General features: G+C 36.8%; 1 protein-coding gene across 2 annotated transcripts in view; it reads right to left on the minus strand.

The window, feature by feature from the left end:
* PIK3R4 (phosphoinositide-3-kinase regulatory subunit 4) overlaps positions 1–18368 on the minus strand; it is a 73572-nt gene that overhangs the window by 26361 nt on the left and 28843 nt on the right. Inside the window, exons 9-14 of one of the 2 annotated variants that reach the window (XM_068545897.1) lie at positions 17177–17322; positions 15043–15246; positions 8136–8337; positions 6207–6394; positions 5220–5430; positions 2750–2915 (exon numbers count right to left, since the gene is read on the minus strand). In XM_068545897.1, coding sequence (XP_068401998.1) covers positions 2750–2915; positions 5220–5430; positions 6207–6394; positions 8136–8337; positions 15043–15246; positions 17177–17322 — 1117 coding nt within the window. The remainder of the gene's footprint in view (positions 1–2749; positions 2916–5219; positions 5431–6206; positions 6395–8135; positions 8338–15042; positions 15247–17176; positions 17323–18368) is intronic. The other variant, XM_068545898.1, reaches the window with a different exon arrangement.

Consider the following 18368-nt stretch of genomic DNA (forward strand, 5'->3'; position numbering starts at 1 on the left):
GCTCTTCATTGGGACAAAACTCCTCTTAGATGTTTTACCATCAAATTCAGCAAGTACCAAATACATCAATATTCCCTAAAATTGAGAAGCTAAATGAGCCAAAAATGGGGTTGCACAAAAAGCGTATATGGAAAATACAGTTTAGAATACTACGAAGGATTAATTTGAAAAAAATCTATGTAAAAGTGTAAAAAAACAGCAATTTTTCAAGAATTAGTCCCCAAGGGACAAACTAAAAGTTTAACTCAAATAAGAAAGAAGAAAGTGGCAGAGCCAAGATCCAGATGGCCTAAATCACCAATCCAAATTCAATGAGAAAGTCAGAACTGGAAACTGGGTGGTCAGCCAACATAATGCAAAGGGGAAAAGCCTCAGTAGTCAGAATGTACTAGTAGATTTCCTAAGAAAATATAATATCACTTTTGCTGCTCTTTCCCAGCCACCAGCTGCTCCCCACACGGTTCTAGCAATAATAATGGGCTCCTTCTCCCTCATCAGTTCACAAAGGCATGTGATGAGAGCAACACTTTCTATTCCCTTTCCCCCTTCCCCTCCCTGGACCTAGAATGAAGCACCTCCAAGCCAAGGCCTACTGCAGTCCACAAACAAGAAAGCAGGTGTTACAGCAAAGCAAGAGAGCAGCTGTGGCCAGAGGGAACCCAATCTCCTAATCATCATACAAACTTCCCAAAGACTACAGTTACTGTCAGCTAAATTGCCACATTTTCTGGTATACCACTGCCTAAAATATGACACTGGGATACAGAAGGCATGGCTCTGTGATAAAGATCATTTGGAATTAACAAGAGAGGTTTTTGCAAAGTTAAGTTTACTCAAGTTAATTAAACTCGCCCTCCTAATAAAAGCAATAATGAATGCAACTAATGATGACAGTAACAAAGAACCATTTGGAAAATAATTATCAGAAGAGGTTTTTAAAATATTAATCAAAATGCTAATAATGGTGGGGGAAAATCAAAAGAATGGTTGTAGGCAGGGAGGAGGCAGGGATTTTATGCAAAGGAACATGAGGGTTCGTCCTGGTTACGCCTGTATCTTGAGTGTGGTTTAAGTTGCACAGGTGTGTGTATTTGCTGGAACTCATGGAACATTTAAGATCTGTGTACTTCACAGCATATGAATTTTATAGCAAAAAAGAAAAGGAGAAATATAAACAAATATTAACAATATGCATGCTGAAGTTTTTAGGGGAAGTCTCCTCATGTCTGCAACTCTCTTTGAAACACATTTTTAAAAGATGAATTGATAGGAGGATGGATAATTATATGACATAGCAAATACAGTAAAATTATTAATTATTTAGAATCTTGCAGCAAGCATATGCTTGTTCACTGCAAAACTCAACTTTACTTGAGGTTTGAAAATTTTGTAATAAAATATGGACAAAAAATTGCTACATGGAGCCAGGATTCTTTTACTGGTTTTCGATTTATGTTCTTACCAATGCAATGCCAAGGCAGAATGAACATGAAAAAGAATTAAGCATGTTGTAAAAATATAGAGCTCTTTTAAAAAAATAAACAGAACAAAATCATATCAGGTTGGTAAGGGGTAAACTTTTGAATTATTTTAGTTTATCAAAGATATTTTGTTGTTTGACCATTTTGTGGTTAACTCTGGTCAATGAAATGATAAGGAGAAAAGCACCAAAGGTTCCCCACATCTTTTCATGTAAGATTCAATTTTGATTTCTAGTAGCTTTTCAGACCCAGACCAAACTAGGCACAGAACAAATATGAATATCAAGTAGGGAGATAACTATAAAGTTGTACAAACCTAAAATAATTCTTATAATCCCACTTATCATAATCACATCATGCATATATGAAGAGTCTTAAAGATTTCAATAATTACCTCTCTCTTGACTACTCCAGTGGGTCATCTTACAATACGTGTTGTCCTTACACAGCTGGCCACTCCATCATCTTCCGACTTTTCCCATGCTCATACTCCCTCTAACCCATTCAGCAAATCTTGATGGCTCTACCATCAAAACATACCCAGAATCTGATCATTTCCCACTACTTCCCCCTCTCGCTCAATTACAGAAAAAGCCTCATAATACTTCTGCCCTGCACCTCTTCAGTCTATTCTCAACACAACAGCCAGAGTAATTCTGTGGAAGTTTAATTCAGATCATGTCTCTCCACCACTCGGGACCGTCCAAAGGCTCCCATCTCACTCAGAGTCAAAGTCCAAGTCCTTCACAATAGCCTGCAAGGCCCTGTATAATTCGGGCCCTCTGACCCTCTTTCCCACTCACACAGACCTTTCTGCTCTTCCTCAAACGTGCCAAACATCCTTCTGCCTCAGAACCTCTGAAGCCCCTGTGTCTGCTGCCTAGAATGCTCTTCCCCAAGACATCCACATGGCATTTTCTCTCACCTTTGTCAGGTGTCTCTTTAAATGACATCTTCTCCGTGAGGCAGCAGATGAGTTCTTTAAACTCTACTCTACCCCACCTACTGCATTCTCTCTCTCTTTTTTTGCTATATTTTTCTCCATAATGTATTTTACCACCTAATACACTGTATGTTTTACTTATTTACACTGTTTATTGTCTGTCACCTCCCACTAGAAGGAAAGCTCCACAGAACATGTATTTGTGTCCATTATCATTACTGTATCGCTGGTACCTAAAATAGCACCTGTCACGGAATGAGCACTCAATAAATACTTGCGGACTGAATGGATGGATGGTTGGACTCTCCGCCTATGCATAGGTTACCTGGTGGTGGTAGTCTTCCCCTCCATCTTCTGACTGTTCCAGATTTTCACTGTGCCATCATTTGAACATGTGGCAAAAAGTGAATGTTCATCAGAGACTCTAATGCGATTCACAGCAGATTTGTGTTCATGAAGATGTGCAACTAGTAGCCCCTTAGGCCGCCACCCTAAGGAAAAGCAAAGGAGTGTGTCTTAAGTTGCAGTTTACAAACACAATCTTTCCTTCACTCCCAGCTACAAGCACCAACAGCCAACAGGAGAACAATCGTAAGAACTAAACAAGGGGTCCCAACAGCTAGCCAATTCAGAGTGGCCTACTGGACTATGACAGATACAATCGCCCATGGAGAAAGACACCCATGTTCACATAGCCTTAGAAAGACTGCACTGGGCCCTTCTCCAGAGTCTGAGAAGGCACAATAGTCACCTGCTACCTGGAAAAACCCTGACTACTTGCTTAATAGCAAGAGGTAATGACTACCCTGACCTAGAGAAATCAGGCACTAGGGAGGCAGCCCAGTCCTGAAAGCCTCGAAGACCCACCACACCTTCATGTGTGACCTTGGGGTACTTATTTAAACTCTGTGAGCTTCAATTTACTCAAACGTAAAATGAGGGGGAAATTACTTAACCCAAAGGATGACTGTATTGGTAAATGAGATATAAAGAGTCTAATACTGTCCCAGGGCCACAGTAAACACCCAAATGTTGATTTATTTCTTCTCTACCTGCAATCATTTATTCTGTGATATCAACAGGTTGGTATAAACAGTACTATAAATTATAGCCTCAGAATGCCCAAGGATTTTCTAGTACTTTCTTTATGACATCTATACACTTCTGTTTATGTATATTCTTTTTGTGTATAATTAATTTCCTCTAATAAATTATAAATTCCCTGAGGCCAGAGAACTGACTATGCCTTATCCATTCTGAATCATTCACAATACCTAGCATAGGTCTTTGCATATAACAATCTTCAATGTTTGATGAATAAACTTTTATATTAGGCATAACATTTAATAATATTTAATATTAATCAATTTTAAAATAAAACAAAACAGAAAGCTATGCTGAAGATTATACTGTATTGGGAGCAGCACTGTGCCTAATTAAGTAATAATAAAGTCATTTTAAAATCAACTTCTTTTACTAAGAAACAAAAATGAAACCAAGACCATTGCCAAACCTGGCATACTCAATGATAGAAAAATGTTTCCCTTGGATCTCTAGCTCAAATGTGTGGAAAGAACAGCTGAATGCAATTTCTAAGGAGGATATGCTGGATTTGAGAATAATCAAAAACACTTTGCCATGAAGTCTAGATAATCTAGCAGGCTAGGTTGAACATTTCCCCCTAGAGAAAATCAATTTCACACAACCACTCATGTGTGGAAAGAAAAAATCAGAAGTCCAACAGTCACTGCACATTTCCTGAGCCACAAAATCTGACACCTTTTCTGGGATTACTGAATAAAATGTATAGCTCCACTTTAAAATGCCACTTATAAAGACAGATTCTATCGTAAAATAGTGTGTGGTCAACTTTTTTTGTTTTTAAAGCAGGGCTGGTAAATCATATTGAACTATATTACAGAAACAACTTAAACATTCCAGGATATTCATTTTCATAAAAAAAATTTGTGACTAAAGATGCCACTTACCACTTAATAATATTTCTAAAATCTTTAAATCATTGCTCTCCACCAGAGTTTTCCCTGAGTTCACAATGGAAGCCCGTGGGAATTCACATGATTTTTCAGTCTCTACACATAAGCACACTATACATTTCTTCTGTTTTCAAGCTACATTTTTATTATTAAAATCTATACAGAAACCCATTAAAAATGTTTTTAAAAATCTGCCAATCCAATATCAAAGACTAGCTCCACCACATAACACTAGGCATGTCTGTTAACACAGTGAGCTACAATTTTCACCTGAAATACCTCTAAGTTTCTTCTAAATCTTCTCAGAATACAGAAGTGCTTTCCCCAAAATCTTAATGTTGATGATTGCTGAGTGATGGTTATAGGTGATTTTGTTTTTTTTCTAAAGCACCCATTATTTTCTAAATGTTTTTACCTTTTTTTAAAAAATAAAATTAATAGTTATTAAACCCTTCAGAAATAAAAAGCCAGAGTTTACTCTAAGAAGCCTGACATTCAGTGAGAAAGTGGCATGACACTAAGCAGGTAGGTAAAACCTAGTACTCTAAATGGGGAACATGGACCACAGACAGGACAAAACAGTAGGTTACTGGCCTAAAAGGCACTGCCACAGCTAAGAAGATCCAAATTTCACAAATAATGACTTGGGATTTCTCACTTATTGGTTCTTCCTGTGGGCTTTCAAAGTGACAGTTTTGTTCCCACTTCCTTTGCCTGGTAACTGATTATCAGTTTCTTCCATCAGATTCCAGGCTCTGGCACCTGGGCTGGAATACAACTACCTATCAATGGCACATTTACCAGGTGGTGGCGGTTTACTCTCCCACTCAGCATTTTCCATCATCTGCTTAGCTATCCTCTCGGCATTACACTGCTCCCGCTTCTGTTGTATGAGTTGCTGAAGCTCAGTTTTACACGTTGTGATCCGAATCTGGTAGGTGGATGGTAAAATTGTACTACTTAAAACCTGTATTGTTGGTTTTCTATTTTGGACATTTGTCGCTTCTGGAACCTGCAAAACAAAAGAATATACGTATTTGTGTCACAAGCAAAGTGTATTTGATGAGAAAAATGTACCCATGTTCTCTCTATTCATTACTGCAGCCTTCTGTCCTTATTAATGTACCAATTTTTAAATCCATTTAAATACAATGACATTGTTTTCAATGAAAGCCTAGTTTAAATGCAGTTTAACCACAAGTTCCAGGGCTCTATATTTTTAAAAAATTATCAGTGTAGCAATAACGTTAAACAAAAATCCTCATTAATTTAACTGAAGAGAATTTTAATTTATCAGTTGGTTCAATTCGTATTTTTCAATTAAAATATAATTGGCTAGGGAAAAGTTACCTCAAATTACAAACTTACTTCAAATATATCAAAATCATGATGACATTTCTCACACAGAGCAAACTTGGGACTTTTCTTCCCAGAAGTATTTTTGCTACTTTACAGATATAATTATGTTATATTAGAAGAAGAATAAGAAGATTTTAAAGGTTCACTGCAGCCTAATTAGAATCACAGTTCATAATGACATCTTCAACCCACAATTTCAGACCACTTTATTGGTGAGTACTCTAAAATGAGACCTTTTTGGTGCTTCCAATACTAGATTTCTCCTTAGCTATAAAGTTAAAGATAAACCTCTCTTAGAAAGAAACATATCCTCCCTAAAGGACAAGTCACTGTATTGATTTTTCCAGTACAGTACACAGCCTTTAAACATCCAAAACAGTAGAACGGGATCCAAAAACAAAAGGCGCTCTACTGCCTGGATGATGATACCTGTGGAGAAGTCGACAAAGGGACACAAATGCCAGCAGAGGACTCGGAACGAGGCGGCTTCCCAGCCTGAATCACCTCCTGGTCACTCCCTTTAGGTAGGGCCTGTGGGATGCTTGGTGGTTCCAGTGACCCAAACATGCTTTTCCACTCTTCATTTACATTTGAGTCTTGTTTTACATGTTTTCTAGCTATGAAAAAAGATTCAGAATAATCTACAACAAATATGTGCTTTTATTGCTCTTTGTGGGGGAAGGGGGACAGCAATGGACTTCATGTGCTATTTGTTCTTTATGATGGCCAATTTATTTATATTTACATATAAACTTGTTAGCTCTCATTTCATCTCTGGGACAGATGAACAGATGCACTATTTCAACAGCATCAATAATTAGACCTAATTGCTTCCTAATTTCCCAAGGCTAGCTCAATTTCAAGTAACCACTTTATGTGAAGAACCAACAACAAAAACAACTTTTTCAAATGTCACTGACTACACTGCTAAATATGACCTCTCTATATCCAGTATCAGTTACATGGGGGGAAGAAAAGAATAAAAAGTTAATTGCAATACGGTCACCTCCTGACTACAGATAGATGAGAAACGCTTTTTTCAAAAACTTTAATTATAAAAAGTACACTAAGTAACAAAGTTTTGGCATTCCAATATGTAACATGAATTGCTCCCACAACTTTGTAAACCTCATAAACTATAAAGTTGAATGATATATTACTATATTATTTTGCAAAAATTAAATAATACATACTGTTTCACAACTTGCTTTTTCTCCTACTTAACTAAATACAGCTGAACATTTAACCATTATCCTATTAATGGACATTTCAATTATTTCCTTTTTCACTGAGAACATTCTTATACATATTTCTTCACATGTCTGTCAGCGTTTCTATGAGAAATTTCCAATAGTAAGTCAAATAGTAAAAAAAAAAGAATATGTTCAATTTATAATCTCACCAACAGTGAGTGAAAACGCCCATTTCCCTGCCCCCTTGCTAACGCAGGCATCATTAGTCTTTGCTAATCACACAGGCAGAGAATGGCATCTCATTTCTATTTGCATTCATTTAATTGTTGACCTTTCAAACGTGTATTTCTATTCTATCACTTGTATGTTCAAATCCTTCCTTATTTTTCTTTTGGATGCTTGCAGTTTTTCTTATTAACCTGTACGAATACTTTACATTTTATGGCTGCAAACCGTTAATAATTAAGTTGCAAATACTTTATTCCAAGTTCAGCAGTTAGAAGGTTTTTTTAAATGTAATTCGTCAGCTGCCCTCAAAATCTGATACTGGAATAGAGGGATCTTAAAAGGCATGTGCTTGGAAGTGAGTGTATCTCCAAAAAGGGTTAAAGGAAGAATGCATGAGATCTTAAAACCCTCACACAATCAGAGTCAATGTCACTGTCACAAGAGCCAGACAGTTTTAAATCTCAAGACTTCAAGTGGTATAGGTGTCTCTAGTCTCTCCTTTGCAAGACTATTCTTTTCAATTCACTGGGCGTTACCTACTAGCAGCAAGCTAGGAAACTTTACCTCATTTCATATAGACTATTGGCCTTTCGCTGGTGTTTAAAGGACTAAAAAACAGAATTTCACCTTCAATCATATACTTCCACAGAAGCAAGAGGAGGGCTTTGGGGTCAGGCTTTGGTTTGAATTCTGACTCCGACACATACAGACCTGTGAATTTGGAAGGTTACTTAATTTCTTAACTGTTAGTCCACTTCTCCACTTTTCCTCCCCCAAATCTTCCTGCTATGTAATGGAGTCACTCACTCACTATATTTGAAAGTTCTATATCTGGGAAATGTGACTTTTTATAGTTTTACTACTAATCAGCTAAAACTAGCCTTATGAAATAACTAATAATAACAAGCTAAACATACATACACATAAATGTACTAACCTCGCTTGTCATCTGGTTCCTGTTTGGTTTTAACAAGATCAACTTGTCTCCCAGTTATGCCTAAGGCTGCCAAGTCAATTACACCTTTCTGACTACTATCATGGAGATGGCTCTGGTCCACTATATTGGCCTTTGCTTTGTTAGATTTCATCATGAAGTCTTTCAGTGCCAAGAGTTTGTCTTCCTCTTCCTCCGTCATTCCCTAAAACCAAATGAAACCATATGTCCTGGGGGTTTTTTTTGCAAGTAATAACAGGCCTCAAAATGACTAACAGCTGAAGGGTCAAACCACTCAGTTTAAAATTTCAGAGTCAGAATGGTAAAATGAAGCAAGCAAAGGCAAGAGAAACAGAAATTTATCAATAAAGAACAACATCTCATAACTGATCTCCCAGAACACTCTCCCTCTATTGTGGCATCTTCCACCTTGTATCATGATTTATATCTTAACGTTCTTTCTAAAAGGCGACATTCAAATATAATTCATCTTTGAAATCTCCAAAGAACTTAATACAGTGCCTGGTACCTAGCAGATCTTTAATATATAACTTTGAATAAACAAACATTTAGTATCTGAACAAAAATTCTGGAAATATAATATGAAGCAAAAGAAAGTGTATGTACTTCAACTTGGTCCCTAGATGCGTTGAGAATACGCAGTGGGACACTGTTGTGAAGGCACTCTGATATATAAAGCATTCTGCACACCTCAGGGACTGACAGGCAAATGTAAGCAACACACCCACCAGCATTCCAGGGTAACAGGATGACTGGAGTCGGGCTACCTCGGTTCAAATTCCAGCCCCATTACTTACAATCTGTATGACCATGGGCAAGCTACCCACTTTCTCTGGACCTCTATTTATCTATAATGAGGATAATTACTGGCACCCATCTCATAAGGTTATTATCAAATTTTAATAAGTTAATCCACCCAAGACACTTCAAATTGTCTGACAGCTAAAGAATACTAATTAATTTAAATAACGAATTCAATGTGCAACTTAAATATTCTGCTACATGGAACAGTTCTGCATTTTCTTAACTTTCCAACCATCCACAGACTCCTCTAGAATGTTTTTATTATGCACATGAAAAAAAATAAAATGACAATTCCCTAAGGCCTCGATCTAAAATCCCTCTAAAACTGGAGTTTAAGGTAACAGTCACAATCTGCTGGCACAAGAGGACACAAACTCTAGAAAGTCAGAAAGCTAAGAAATTCCTTGTTTCTTAAAATAACATTAAAGTAGTGATATAATAATTATAAGGGATCCTTGACTGAATATTTTCCAATATTAACCTGAAATTCATTTATTTACACTTCTCCTAAAATTTGCCTAGACAATCTTACAGCTGTGGTAAGAGTTCTACTCTTTTTTTAGTCTATGTTTCAGCTCACAAGGAGGCTCTGCTTTAGTCCACACAAGGGAAGGCCATCATAAGGCCATAATGAAGGCTGAAGTGGAGAGATACCCCAACCATGGAGGAGCTCTGAACATATTTTGCAGAGCAAAAGCAGCCAGACACAAAAGTCACATATCATACGATCCCATTTACGTGAAATATCCAAAACAGGCAAATTCATAGAAACACAAAGTAGATTTACTGGTTGCCAGGGGGAGAAGCAAATGCGGAAATGACAACTAACTGGAATGGGGTTTCTTTTTAGGCTGATGAAAATGCTCTGGAATTAGACAGTGGTGATGGTTTCACAACTTTGGGAATACACTAAAAACCACTGAATTGTACACTTTAAAAGAGGGAATTTTATTGTGTGTGAATTATATCTCAATAAAAAATGTTAGAAGTGCACCATCAAAAAAAGAAAAAACCCTGACAAGGACAATTACAAGGAAGGAAAAGTCATTCATGAGTCTAAATAAAAAAATATTTTAAAAAAATAAGTATCAGCAAATGAAATCCAGACTGCATAAAAACATTTTGCATAATATTTATATTACTTTATATTATTTAAATTGAGTTTATATTTATTATTTTTATGTATTTTACAATAAAAATGTATTTAAATATAATATGCTAAAGTTGTGATTAGTCCAAAAATCTAGGTTAAAAGGTTGATATGACATAGGAAAATCAGTATAGTTAACCACATTAACAGAATATAAAAGAAAAACCATGCAATGATCTCAATAGATAAAGAAAAGACATTTGATAAAATTTAACATTCTTCCACAATAATCCTCTTAGCAAGCCAGAAATAGAAGAGAATTTCCTTAATCTAATAAAAAGATTGTACCAAAAAAACTATTAACAAACATCACACTAAATAGTATAATGTTGAGAGTTTTCCCACTGAGATGAGAAACAAGACAAGAATGCCCACTATCACAAACTCCATTTACACTACACTGAAGATCCTCCTCATTTAAATAAGGCAAGGAAAACAAAAGGATTCACTCACACAGGGGAAAAATGAATAATATTGTTACTACTATCCACACATGGTAGGACTGTGAATGTACAAACTCAAAAGAAGCACATAAGCAAGTTATTAGAATTGCTAAGTCAGACAAGGTTGCTGGATACAAGATCAGTAAACAAATTTTTTTCTATATACCAGCTGCAAAAACAGTTTTTTAATATACCAATTATAATAGCATTAAAAGTCAAATACCCAAAATATTTATAATAAAAGATGCATAAAGCTCTACAAAGTAAACCATAAAACATCATTGCGATAAATTAAAGATCTAATTAAATGAAGACACGTACCATGTTCATGGACTGGAGGCCTCACTGTCAAGATCTGATTCTCTCCTATAGGTTCCAATGCAATCTCAATCAACATACCAACAATTTTTTTATTAAAGTGACAAGATGAAATATTTCGAAAATGTATATGGAAATGCAAAGGACAAAGGACAGCCAAGACAACCTTGAAAAAGCAAAACAAGCTGGGAGATTCTGCTCTAACCGGAGGTCAAGCCCAGCAAACTGCAATACTAGTGTGAGTCCATTAACATGCCCTCAGACTTCTGCTTCCGGCCATGATGTATAACAGGGACAAGATTTACCCTCCCATTTTAAACAACTTTAAAACCAGAGAAAAAACTATGAAACAACACTTTCAGACACTGGAAAACAGGAAGCACATGGCTGTGATTCCCCAAGATAAAGGTGAGTCCTACGACTGTCCCAGCTTACTCTGTGAAGAGTTTCCAGGCCATGGAACTCAAATAGGGTTCAATAAAGCCACGTTCAAGAGACAAATCAGAGTTCCAGGAAGCCAAAAGGCTAAATGTGTGGGGCAGAGACCTGGAGAAGAGGGATCCGGCACAGAGCAAGAGCTATGGTCAGGGCTCCTCCAATCCTCCACTGAGTGCTGAACTACATGTGTGTGAACCGAATCACCTGGGACCAGGGAAAGGCAACCAGAAAGCAGTAAGCCAAACAATCCCAGAGCTCACACAGGGCTGGGGATCACTCATGTTCCTACCAGCCAGAGGTGAGAGACCTCACCAGACAGAGCATCATGTCCTCACAAGTCCTTAGGAGTCAAGCTAAATTGGCCACTGACCCAAGGTTGCTCTGGATCTGCCCTAACAAAGCTCAATAACAAGGCTTAACAGGATCAAACCAATTCCAAGTAACTTTAACTGTAGAACAAATCCAACACTATACAGCCATCCCCAGGACCCCCATGGATAACAAAATACACAGATGTTCAAGTCGCTTATATAAAATGGCAGCGTAGTATTTGCATGGAACCTACAAACATACTCCTGTATACTTTAAATCATCTCTAGATAACTTATAATACCTAAAACAATGTAAATGCTATGTAAACAGTTGTAAATATAACTATGTAAATAGTTACCAGCATGAGGCAAATTCAAGCTTTGCTTTTTGGAACTTCCTGGAGTTTTTGTTTTTTTTTAATATTTTCAATCCACAGTTGGTTGAATTCATGGATGTGGAACACATGGATACAGAGGGCCAACTGTATAAAGGGATTCAGCACCCAACAGCATAAAAGTCACAATCAACAGAGAATGAAAAATGGATGGCCAGGAGTCAGAGGTTAGAGGAAAAGTTACATTTTATTATATATACATTTTATTATATTTACATTTTATTATATATCTTCTTATATACCTTTTCAATTTTACACCTTGTGTCTATACTACCCAGTCAAAAAAAATTTTAATTAAAAGTATTTAAAAGTTTAAAATGTAAAGTATTTGTCATTTTTTAAAGTAAGGAGTGAAATCATTTTGTACTCTGTATTAGTGTCTGATTAAATAAATAAGAAAAAAAAAAACAGGGAGCTCTCATAGATGAGATCAATCTAAAACAGCCCTGCCATTTGTCATCTCCAGATGGTAAGTCCTATTGAAAATCTGGAGTATAGGCAGATTCCAACTCCCACATGTTCCAAAAGTGTTCTTTAAGTCTATTATCTGGTGCTCTGAACGTACCACAGAAACAATGCTAGGCTGCTCTGGAAAGGCCTATTTTACTCACACTGTATCTCAAGCGTCCTCAAGTGGTCCTACACAAAAGAGCACCGCAGAACCCCAAGTAAAAAAAAATTCTGCAGGAGGTTTCAGAATTCCCACTTGCGGAGGTTAAAAACATGTCTCTTCCCTCTGTATCCCTGACTTTAGGAAAAGGACTCAATTCCTACCTCCAAAGCGCCCCCTGGCTCCAAGCCTCTTCTAGTAATCCCAAGAAACTGTAGTGCAGGGACCAAAAAGAAGGAAAGGCAGAGAAAGGGCTCGCAAAGGGCTGGAAGAGATGAGCCGCCCAAGGACTTCTTCCTAAGTCCACATAAAACTCAAGCAAGCCTTTCAGCTTTAGCTCCCTGTCCTCTGTTTATTTTGAGAGGCAAGATGGCACAGTGGGGGGGGGGCGTGTGGAGTAAAGACAGGTTCAGGTTCCAATGTTACTTTTGAAACTTACTGAACAGTGTGCGCGCACAGGAAGTTAACTACACTCACTGAGCCTCAGTGTTCTTATCTAATAAAATGGTGCTAACTATTGTTCAAGCTTATTTCAAGGACAGTCACACAATATAGAAGGTATAGACTCACTGTACGTCCTCAAACAACGGAAGCCAGTGTTGTGCTGTTACTTCTGAGGACCTCAGAGACTCTGGCCTGCTGTTCCTTCCACCAGCAGCAACTACACCTTGATAAAGAGTATTCCTGCCCCTGAGGAGTCTCCTAAGATTATTATTCACAGAAACAACATAAAACAGGGGATTCCATATTCCCCTTTTCCACTCATACAAATGAGAGATGAATGAAATACATCAAGCACTGACACGTAGAGGAATACAAGTCAGTGGGTTTAGTGATTTCATCATGGCACCAGTGATGGGGGCTGGCACTGAGGGAGCAGCAATGGTGGGAGGGTTTGGGAGAAGAGCAGCAGGAAGCAGGAAGTAGAAAGACTATAGAAATTGCCCCTTCCCTCTCCCTCCTTTTACCCATGGCAGTGGAAAACTGACACCCGCGGCAAGGTGAAAAGCAAGTATTAGGAATTACAGTGGCTCCCTGAAGTAACTAATGACTTACAAAGAAGAGAAAACTTCAGTATAGAAGCTTTCAACTTAACATACAGGATTTGCAGGAGAGAGAGAAATACAAAGAATCGCACCATCCAAGCTCAAAGAAACATCTAAATTGGGGTGGTTTTTACTGCATGCTGAAATCTTGTTAAGGACTACTTACTCAGGAGAAACAACTGAAAAATGTGATTCAATACCCAATTTTCCATAAACTGGAAAATACATCTAATGTACAAGCCAATGTTAAAAGAAAACTCAAAGAAAAAGCTCTCTGGCAATTCAAGTCACATCAAAGGGAAGTCTTCTGAAATATAGGAAATAGAACCACTGGCCTAGAAGGGACATTCAGAGGCAGCTCTAGTTTCCAGATAAACTTAGACCTAAAAGAACCAAGATGGTTATTGACCAGCCTCCCACAGAAGCCTATTCCAACATTCAATCACCCAAACCAATGTCTGGGCATCAAACAGCACTGTACATTCAGTGACAAGTACAATACATGAAAGGATTTACAGCCCAAAGCTGACCAATTCTCTCTCTGCGACGGAAGTATTTTCTCTTCTTTTCTCTTAAACAAGACAATGACTGATACTCATTCTCTTAACCAAGACGTCCTGCAGACTTAAAGACAGTCAGGTGTCCCTCAGTATTCGCTTTAAGGCTCATAGAACATTTATTCAGAAACCATAGCCTTTATTTCTAACCAGTTTCACTCCTACCTTGTCTTCTCCAAGATCCACACATCCCTCCTAACACAGGATGCTGAATCTAGATTTAATACTTCTAAAGAGGACTTACTAATGCCAAGCATAATAAAAAGATTACTTCCTAGTTCTAAAGAGATTTGTTAAAAGGATCCAAATTCACAGACTTTTAAGATACAGCAGTAAACTGCTGGTTTATTCAATCTAAGACGCATTATAAATCCCAGTTATTTTAGCTGTTTGCATGTAGTGAAGACTCTCTAAATTTGAATTGAAATAAACCAGGATTTTTCTGCATTGCATCTGTGTTTTGTACTATTCCTTCTAACTGAATTTCATTATATTTTTGATGAAATATGAAATGCAATCAAGGATATTACTTAAATCTAAGGTTATACCTACTCTTTCCCTCATTTACATAGCCAGTAATCACAAAAAAACTTACTAGGTCTCCCATGATTCCTTATTTAGCTCAACCCAATGCCTTATCATCATCATAATATGTCTTAGATACCAAAGCAAATGCATATTTGCCAGATTTATTTACTCATTTGTTATGATACAACTTAATCAAAATATTTTTAAATATTTTTAAGAGTGACATGGATACCTCAATGTTTTTATAAAATTTGCATTTAAATGTAAGATTTCAGAAAGATGATACAACCTGTGAGAGCAATTTCTTCAGAAGTTGTGCTATGGCAGGGTCCTCAGGTGGAGGGCAGTCAGGAAGAGACCCATTTCGTTTCTTCTGACGCATGTGAAGATGTCTGAACAAGCTAGTAATATCTTTAGACCTCAAAGCATAATCAAATATAGAACGACTTACTGGCTCTTTTAAAACACTGAGTAGAACAAGTTTTCTTTCAATCTATATTAGAAAAATAAGAAGAATCAGCCAAAGATACAACATAGAGTACATCTGTTTTCAAATTCAATAAATACATAACCTGTGTAAAGTTAACATAGATATTCATTTTCTAAGAAAATGGGAGATATCAATATCTGCAATTTTTGCTTAGAAGAAAAAAGAATACCAGTGACCTTTAGAGAGCTACGGTATTTCTTCATTCATTGTTAGCATCTGAGTACACATCTGTGTCTATCATACTTGAATACTACTAATAAATACTCAGACTAGGAAAGTTTAGATCCCAAGTTTTATAGATCCCAAAATGTCAGATGACTTCCTAGATCTAAAAAGTACCTGCAGTTCACAGGTCAAGTAGCCAAAAGTACTGATCCAGAGAAGATGCTCAACAGCCACCCTTCAGCCATCAGGTTTTCCCAATAGCTTCAACCACTTCCAAAAAACATTACTGTCTCCACAGAGTTCATAAAATCCCTCCTTTTTTAATCCCCAAGAATACTCTCCTCGCCAATGCACTTATAATAAAAAGGATGAGCATTACTAAACAGTAACCAAGAGGACTTTCTTTAGACATATTTAACTACCTGGTAAGTAGGCCAGTAGAAACCAGCATAAAAAGGTATCTTTTGTCTAATCCAAACTGCAGAAAGGTAAAAATTATGAAGCATATAGATAATCAGTCTCTCAACTCCTGAGCCTGGCCTTTCAAAATATAAAACAATGATACAAGCAAAAAGTAATAATAATTTCTGAGAAAACAAAGAGAATGGTGATTTCTAACAAACCACTTACATATCAGATTTATTTTAGTAAGCCACAACTAAAAGTTATTACAAACACATGCAATTTTCAATCCCAGAAACACTTTCTCTTTCTTTCATTATGAGTTTAAGAGCCAAACTTCTAAATACAATAAGTAGTCAAAGTAGTAGGAATCTCTAGACCTGATTTCCAAGGAAGTTAATAAACTTCAAAAAGGGGGGACATTTTCTAGCACTATTATCCATCTTTCACGGATATATAAATTTTCCTTGGGATAAAAATTTTAAAATCTACAAACTCTATGAAATAGAGAATGATGATTTCCCAAATTGGATTAATCTATTATGAAAAGTAAGGACTGAAGGCAGTCAAAGCCACTTGTTTGCAGAGGATATCCAAGGCCATTTTCTCCAACCACAGGGAAGGCGCACTGGGGCTTATACAAGTAAGAGAAAGCTAGAGAGGAATGGGAATTTGCAAAAGAAAAATAGAGTTTTAGTAAAAAAATAGGACATTTTAGGATGTTTTAACAGCCAGAATCATCTCTCAACAGTCCATTCAATTTAAATATCTATTTTGATAGTTGGCTGTCCAGCAAAATGAAGGGTATAAACACTGACAAACTGGTAAATAACTGCTTTGTACAAACCAAAGACCCAAAGTTTATCATCAAGTGCTACACTGCTTGGTAAGCGGGGGTAGGGAGGGAGCAAGAGGGGTGGGGTAGTCATTAGATTTAAAAAAAAAAAAAAAACAGAACCAGTTAGTGCTCCAAAAACAAACTTTTGAAAAAGACTTTTTCAAATTTATTATAAATGTGGACTTGGACTGAAATCAGTTATACTTTTATAACAAAAGCAGGTCCATTAATATACGTTTCTGCTATATTTACTTAATAGCAGATGCTTTACAACACTGCACAAAAGGAAAAAGGATGAACTACTGAGTGCTGCATTACGTACAACATGATGTACACGTAAGTCTCTTGAACTTCTCTCACCTTCCAAAGTGTCTGTTCCATTAACATTAACTAGCTTGAAAGGAATGTGAAAATGCTGTAGCCCAATTTAAATCTTTAAAATTTTAAATAAAAATAGGACTCTCTAAACCTTTCTTTAAAGGGGCACAGTTTGGAGGGAAGATTGATTCCAAGTTGGAACATGCATACCTGTATTATTGGTTGAGTAATATACGGGTCAAGGTAAGGCATCAGTTTGCAGTAGACATCAGCTGTGCTTATTTGGTGAGCTACCACTGTGATAAATCCCACAGCACCATAGCGTATCCACAGATTGGGATGACACAGAAAGGGGGCTAAGAGGGAAAAAAAGGTATGGATTAAACGATGTTCATAAACAGTCTCACACCATCGAGATAAACAAAATTTCACCTTATAACACAATTGATAAAGAGATTATACCAAATGTTACTATCAGGTTGCCTTCGTATACTAAATTATCCTGGGACTTAAACTGAACCAAGTGAACATACTGCTATTATAATATTTCCTACCATAAATATCAGCAATACCATAGAAGAGTAAAAATAGCTACCTCTTTTCTTGGGATTTAAATTGTTATATTTTTAGTCAGGGCTGAAGATCAGTGGGCATATACTCAGTTACAAGACTGGGTTAAAAACTATTGGAGAGAGACATAAAAAGTCCCAACAGTATATAGCAAACTATTACTCCCCCACCCAATACCTCCACAAAGTCCAAGGACATACCATTTACCACATAAAGGACAAAGAAACTGAGTCGTTTCTCCTCCAAGCCACAGCTTAAATTAAGGGAATGATTTCGCCTGACTGACATTCTTTTTAATGCAAAGATTTGATGACATCAAATACAGTACTCATAAATTCATTCACAAGGCGTTATGAATGGAAACTAAAAGCGAGAAAACATATGATGCCCATTCTTAAAGAGTTTAAGATACAAGAAAATTAAATGAATATTTTTTCACACCTTTTATTTTAACTATTTTCTGTACTACACCTAAAGTCAATGATTCAACTAACTGAAGTAAGATTTAGAATAAAATTCAAACATCCAAACTAACCTGATTTAGAATAAAATTCAAACTTCTAAAAGCAAAAAAAAAGTATTTGTTCTGAGGATGTAAAAGCATCAGCATTTAGAGAATACTAATTTTATAAGAAATTCAGGCTAATAGAGAAATAAGAATATTATCACAGTGATGTCAACATCATGGTGGAGTGAGATGCTCCCTTTGTGTCTCCCCTTTAATCTACAACCAGTAAAACATCCACAGCTCAACAAAGGTGCCTCTGCCCAACACAGCAGATGCAGGAGAATTCCACTTATCTGTACATCTAGAGGTGGGTGGACTGGCACA

The sequence above is a fragment of the Eschrichtius robustus genome, chromosome 6 (assembly GCF_028021215.1).
Source record: "Eschrichtius robustus isolate mEscRob2 chromosome 6, mEscRob2.pri, whole genome shotgun sequence".
Lineage (NCBI taxonomy): Eukaryota > Metazoa > Chordata > Mammalia > Artiodactyla > Eschrichtiidae > Eschrichtius > Eschrichtius robustus.